At 28.8% G+C, this 6,993-nt stretch overlaps 1 protein-coding gene across 1 annotated transcript; it reads left to right on the plus strand.

Annotated features, from left to right (window-relative positions):
• Positions 1 to 3,450: 3,450 nt before the first annotated feature.
• On the plus strand, positions 3,451 to 6,773 carry HELRODRAFT_166095 (hypothetical protein; the record flags this gene model as incomplete). The annotated part of the gene is made up of 4 exons (XM_009033120.1): positions 3,451 to 3,546; positions 4,651 to 4,750; positions 5,584 to 5,629; positions 6,641 to 6,773. The coding sequence occupies 4 exons, from the start codon at positions 3,451 to 3,453 to the stop codon at positions 6,771 to 6,773; spliced, it is 375 nt and encodes a 124-aa protein (XP_009031368.1).
• Positions 6,774 to 6,993: the final 220 nt, after the last annotated feature.

The following is a 6,993-nucleotide window of genomic DNA, read 5'->3' on the forward strand; positions in this document are numbered from 1 at the left end:
CGTTAAAACCTGCACACTGTTGTGGTCCAAAAGTGAAATTTGTAAAAATTAAAAACTGTTGAACACCTACTTATATATGGATTTGAGGAGTTACTGCCTCTGCGAATGATGATTTTAAATGATAATTAAAATTCAATTATTTTGTGATAGCTTGTTTGGTTACATCCCAATTCATCAAAAATGTGTGAATGCCATCATGACGTTTTTTTATAAGTCACAATATTTTCATTTGCTAGTTATTCTCGGTAATTGGTGAATATCTACTGCTAGTGTAGTAAAATGCTTGTTTAAAAATAAATAAATAACCAAGCAGCAGAACGAGAAAAATGAAGATTAAACTGAAAGCACCAATAATTTGAAAACAACTTTTAAATAATAAATTTTAATAAATTCAAATAAATAAATTTGGAACTATTTTTAATTTGTAAAATTTTACATTTAATATTCATTCAGAATATATACCAAAATTTGTTTTATCTTATTTTGAAAATTTATATTTTTCCTGAAACAAAACCTGAAACATGTAAGTAATATATTGAACCAGGCAACATAATTCGAAGTGAGAATGCTGCAGTTAAGGATGTGAATATATAAGCAAAACTTTATGTTAAATAACATAATTTAAGTACGTTTTCCAATTTTTTTTTGTTTTCCAATTCTTTTATCTATTCACTAAAAATTTTTTAATTGCTAATTCGACATTCATTACAGTTAATTTCTGTTCATCAAACGATGCTGAATCTTCCAATCAGTTCAATTTCAGTTTAGTACAGCTTGTTAACACGATGAATGCTAGCAATGAAATATAAAAAAATAGCCTTGAAACTTTGAAGAAAATATTTATTTATTGATACTAAGTTTATAATAATAATAATAATAATAATAATAATAATAATAATAATAGTAAATTGTTGCGTAAGGATGCATGTTTATTCTTAGTACATGGAATGTTTAATCGTTTTATAGTTGAGATGGTTTTGTTTTTATCAGCTGTATCCGGCCATTCATGTCCTCATTACATCCTTCCATCGTTCCTTATCATGTGCTGGTTTTTCAAGCGTCGTTCATGGTCTTCTTTTGGTCATTTGCATTTGGACAATCCAGCAAGCTACAAATCGCCATCCAGACTATCCTTTCATTTTTTGCTGGCCTTCCACATAGCCTCATCTCTTGAGGGAGATACACCGAGGCTTCGCTGGTTGATTTGTTCTGTTAGCATCCATTGTTAACACATGTCCTGCCAAATTTATTTTTCGTTCTATGTTTGGCTTTTGATATGATACACGGTGCTTATAGCTAATTTTTAAACTTTTTTACATCCATAACAATTTCCAGCTGCATTCAGTTTATTTTTCATTGTACGACTCTTTAATTTTGTAAACTCTTTAATTTTGTGATATTTTGAAGAGCGGCATCGCGAACAAGTTCAGAAATGCCATGAGCTTAAACATTATCTCGTGCTGTCTTTTAAATGTAGTCTCAATGAAAATCAGTCTTCTATTTAAATTTGTTTTTGATTTTTCCTTTACATTTATTTTCCAAGTTAAACGATGTGAATAAACATTTTCACAACTCTTTTTTTGTTGTATTATAACTTATCTTCAATCCATATTTTTATAAGTATTTTTTCTATAAAACACTTTCTGTCTTGACTTAGGCTGTGTGATTAAAATTAAGCGATAGTAACATTTAAATAAAAAATTTCTTACTTGTAATACTTGCCGCGTAGTGAATCTCTGATACGGAAAGTTAATTTGAACAAAACTCTTTCTGACATAAGGAAGCCAATATAGTTCATTTCTGATATAAGCTGAAATTAAATCGAATTTTGAGTAATCTGCCACCAGCGTTAAAAATGAACTGTACAACATCCCAATGGGATAGTTTGATTCCGAACATTTCATAATCATCTCTGCTACAAGTTAAACTACAAACAAGCATCTTTGTTAATTCAACAGTCAAACCACTTCTTACTGATTTTATTTTGTGCACCTGATAGAAACATCGACGGCAAAATATATTTATATGACCATCCATTGGTGAGTCAGAATTAAGCATAACACCGAAATTAGTTACTGGATAGTCTTATCAATGTTGAGTCTCACCCGTTTAATAGGATTCTTTTTTCCATTGAGTTGTGCGTTTACTACAACATCCGACACAAAAGCATTTGCATACGTCTAAGTATACATATTTGAACATCGTCGGCATAAACATGAAATGAAGGCCTGCCTGCCTGCCTGCCTGCCTGCCTGCTGCCTTCGCGACGTCGACAGTGTACATGGTGTATGACAGGGGAACAATTACTGATTCATGTGAAACACCACGGGTTACTTCTGAAAAGGCAGTGTTTGAATTATCACCAACACGTACAAACTGAGTCCTGTCTGCTAGGTAAGACTGAAACCACCTATACGCATGACCACCAGTACCATATGAAGATGAAAGTCGTTCCGACAAAAACTGGTAATCTACTGCGTGAAATACTTTGCTAGTAGCGTCGACAGCATCACAGACATAACCCGACAGGTTTTCAAAAAGCATTTATAACATCGTCTGTCCATCAATCCACGGCAATGCTAGCGCTTCTGAAGTAATGAAATGTGATACAATAAATCAGAAAACCACCTTCAATATTGCCGTTTCAGTTAAATGTGCTTGACGAAAACCTGACTGAAACTTTGGAAGTAGAGAGTTGATGCAACAAGAGCATGAAAGAAGAACGCATTCGGTGAGAGACGTTACTGATCCTGGATCCAATGAGCGTGTTTTTGTGGTTGCATGTGATGTCTGATAAACTTGTGCGCCAATGTGATGTGAGTTATGTTGAGTGTCGGAGTTCAGGCTCGACCCAATAATTAATAATTATTTTTAAAGTATCTTAGCTTTGTATTATTATATTATTGAAGATTGACTAAAAACATAATCTGCTTGGACACTATTAATTCAATTCAATTCAATTCGTTTATTTTCTCAAAAGAGGGGTAAACTAAAAAAGCAACCAAATGCTTGTAAGAAAGTCACCCTATCCAAATAAAATCAACGTTGATCAACAAAAATCAAAAATTAAAATAGTTCGACAAAAATCAAGGATTAAACTAGATCGAAATAAATCAAAAGTTATTGAACTGCAGATTCTATTCTATTAATCTTATGAAACAGAGATATAGTTCAAAATGAGTACATAAAATTAAAGTTTTGAATTTAGGATGAACATTGAAATTTTCGAACAAATGCCAATCTAATGCTAACTATATATATAACAATATATTATTTTATAACATATATACATATATTGGCTAACGTGAATTATCTCCCGAACAAATTAACAATTAAATTTCAATTGTTAGTTACAAAAAGAATAATAATAAATTAATAGATGATATATAAAGTGCTAAATTACACGACAATTGAATTTGTTAAAGCTCGCTGTAATTTACTGTAAATAAAATGATGATTTTGTGCAAATTATGTAATGACGTCTATTCACCGAACAGGGATTTTAATGATTGGACAAGAAGAGGTGATGATTTAGTTACCGGAAACGTTAGCCTTTTGCAAAAATTTACCTCAATTTTATTGTTGTAGGGGCTGAAATAGTTTTCAAACTAACTTTTTAAAATTTATAAGAAGATTTTATTCATTTTAGCCATAACCGTAGCAAAAATTTTTTCTCGAGAGGAGACTTCAGCCGCACAGCTCCCCTTAAGCCTACGCCTTTGGTTAGTTTGCAATGACAAGGTATAATGATAAGAGACAATTTAAACCTTACCGGTTGGAAAAATTTTACAGCATTAAGTTTGCAATAGGAATCAAACTAACTAAATCACATAATTTTTACTTCAATTGGTTAATGGGCCTTGATCAGTTTGACAAAAAAGGAAACTACTTAATGAAAAACCGTTTTACAAGATAATGTGATAAGAGTATACAAACAAACATCGAAAAAATTTGAAAGAAATAATTGATGATGGTATGCGCTTTATTCTAAAATGAAAAAAACTGGAAAACGTCGTTAGAAATGTAAAATTTCACGCTTCTTGACTATGTAAATGTATATTGTAAAATATCAAAATTTTGTTTAATATTTTTTCTTTATACATTATATTTGACTTTAAAAATCAAAATGAAAAATTTTTGAAAAATTGATTTTGTCATTTTGTACATTGAAACACTTTTCATATATTTTTATATGCATAACAAAAGTTAAATAGCTATTTCAGAGTTTTTTTTCTTTTAATAAAACTTTCTATTTAGATAAACTCAAAAATTTGACGTTTGGTTATGGAACTCAGAAAGGAGTGGAGCATTCCTGGCCTTCAACTATGGTTGGGTAAATTAAGTTCGCAATATGATTCGCATTAATTAAGAGTTGTACTTTTTTGCATCCGTTACACGTTCGTTTGTAATACTTTTTTATTTACTATAACCTGCTTAAAAATTTAATTCCAAGAAAGTGAATATCTTAAATCTTATATGACAATATGTAACAATATTTCATTTCTGCATATACAATACAACTCAAAACAATTTTATTCGATTTTTTTATTCAATTTTATATGCTATAAACGCGTTCATAAAAATTTGACAATATCAATTTAAACGTTAAAAAATTAACAACAAAAACTACCATAAACAATCTACATTTAGATTTCGATAATATTGAGTGAGATGACACTGGCCGAAGTAGACAATTATGACGGGTGGAGGCTAAAATTTGACAGCGGAAAGTGCAAAAAACTGGAAAACAGTTGGTGAATTTTCTTCTCTACTTTTTTTATTTATTCATATTAACCTATAACAAAATTAAAAATTTTTTTTTTAAATCACTTTTGTTTATAATTTAATAATAATTAATAACTTAATTTTAGTCTCTGTAACAATATGAAGACACAAATGGGCATCATTTCGTGATACGCAGATGGTTTGGCTAAGTGGTTACAGCGATTTCTTGCAAGATCCGATTAACAGAATAACCAAGTGACAAATATTAATACAATCTTTAATATATTTTATCCATTTTTGAAAAATTAACTAGTAAAAGCATTAGAAAAACAAACCTTTAATACAATCATTTTTTAAGTTCTAGTTTTAAATATATATTATTTTTTTTCAAAAATATTTTGTATGATTTCTTTATGTTTTAATTTTTGCAGTTTTTTAGGTTTTGAGTTCTAGATGCAATTTTTTGAGTTTTTTCACTGATATTAGTTAAAGTTGAATCTATTAAGGATCTCGATTTTACATATAATAATAAAATGAGATTTGATAAGCATGTATTGAGCGTTGTAAATAAATGTTATCAAATAATAGGTTTAATTCAAATTCATTTTTTGGTTTGGATAAATTTTAATTTTTGAGTTTATAAAAATTTATGGTCAGATCTAAATTAAATTATGCTTCTGCTGTATGGTCATCGTATCAAAATGAGCGCTAAATAGTTGTATGAATGTCGTGGTATGAAATACAATGAAAGGCTGAGGTTTTTAAATTTATCCACACTAAAATTTTGTAGAATCAGAGGAAATTTGATTAGTTTGTATAATGTTTTCAACGATAACTTAAAAAGTATTTTATATCCAGATCTAAAATTATGTACAGTTTCGATAACTAGAGGACACGATAAAAAGTTAGAACAAAATAAGGTTAGAACAAGCATGAGTAAATATGCATTTGTTAACGGATAATTCTTTACCACGGAAAGTTGTGAGTGCAGAATCCGTAAATCAATTTAAAGTGTTTGAGATGAGGTACGAACAGCATGAAAATTATCCTGTTAGGTTTTAGATTGATATTTTGGTTGGCATATGAGTATGGATGTAAGTATGACTGAGACGTGTGTGTTTGTGTCTTACTTTTATTATTTCTTGAATAATTTATGCTTTCACTTAATTAACTAATTTTCGGGGGTTTGGGCTTATGGGTTATCGCTCATTAAATTGTATCTGTTTTGTTATGTTATAACGGTTTCACTATATTTACTAGCGTTTTGTTGTTTAATTAATAATTTAAATTATTTTTTATTTATTTGTAAAATGTTTCAATTATTTATTTTAAGACACTTTTTTTTGTTAAGTTAATGTTTGTATAATATTCATTTATCTATAATTTGTAATCTAATTTTCTTTCTATAATCTTGTGAAATGAACTTTTACTAGCATCCAAATGTTAAATCTTTCTGTCTCCTAAGCCATAAGCTTTCCGCTTTATTTCATTCCTTGTAGAAATGCTTTTTTTACTTATATTTGAAATTAAACTGATTTTTTATTATCAAATTTTTTAATGAAAATTGTTAAGAGCCAATTAAAGGTATATTTGTTTTAATTTAACAATTGAATTTTTTTTCAAAATAAACTAAAGATGTAAAACTGTTAATGTTAATGATGAACTATTTTATATTTTCATTAAAATAATCATTACCACAGAAATACATGCCTCAATTAAATTTAAATTTGATCAAACACTGAATCATATTGTTATCGTCATTGTAAATATTTATAATATCTTGTTCTAGTAAAATAATTTTTAAATTGCATAAAAATTACAGGAAATTAATTTAAAATATAAGCTTGACAAAATGACAAATTTCCAAAATTTCCAAAATTTAAATTTGAAAATGGGAATGCATCCGACTACTTAGACCTGAGGGTAGAGGTGGTGTGGACTTGAACGGTGTTGCGTTCGAAGCTGGTGCTTTTAGATCTGAAGTTGCAGCTGTTTCTGATGCCGCTGATCTCGTTCTTCTCTTATCTCTTTCATTTCGGTCCACTTAACAGCGGCAATGTTTATTTAAAAAATTTATTTTCAAGTTTTTATTCTCAAAAATAGAGTCATGACAATTTTCTACTTTCCAAAAAATCAATTAAATTAATTAATAAAGAAAATTTAATTCAAACGAATGTTTGCAAAATGAACATAATTAACATTTTGTAAGATTAAACGCACAAAAGTGAAAAATTAATGGAAAGATATATGAAGATAGAAACTTTGTAA

The sequence above is a fragment of the Helobdella robusta genome (assembly GCF_000326865.2).
Source record: "Helobdella robusta unplaced genomic scaffold HELROscaffold_9, whole genome shotgun sequence".
Classification (NCBI taxonomy): Eukaryota; Metazoa; Annelida; class Clitellata; order Rhynchobdellida; family Glossiphoniidae; genus Helobdella; species Helobdella robusta.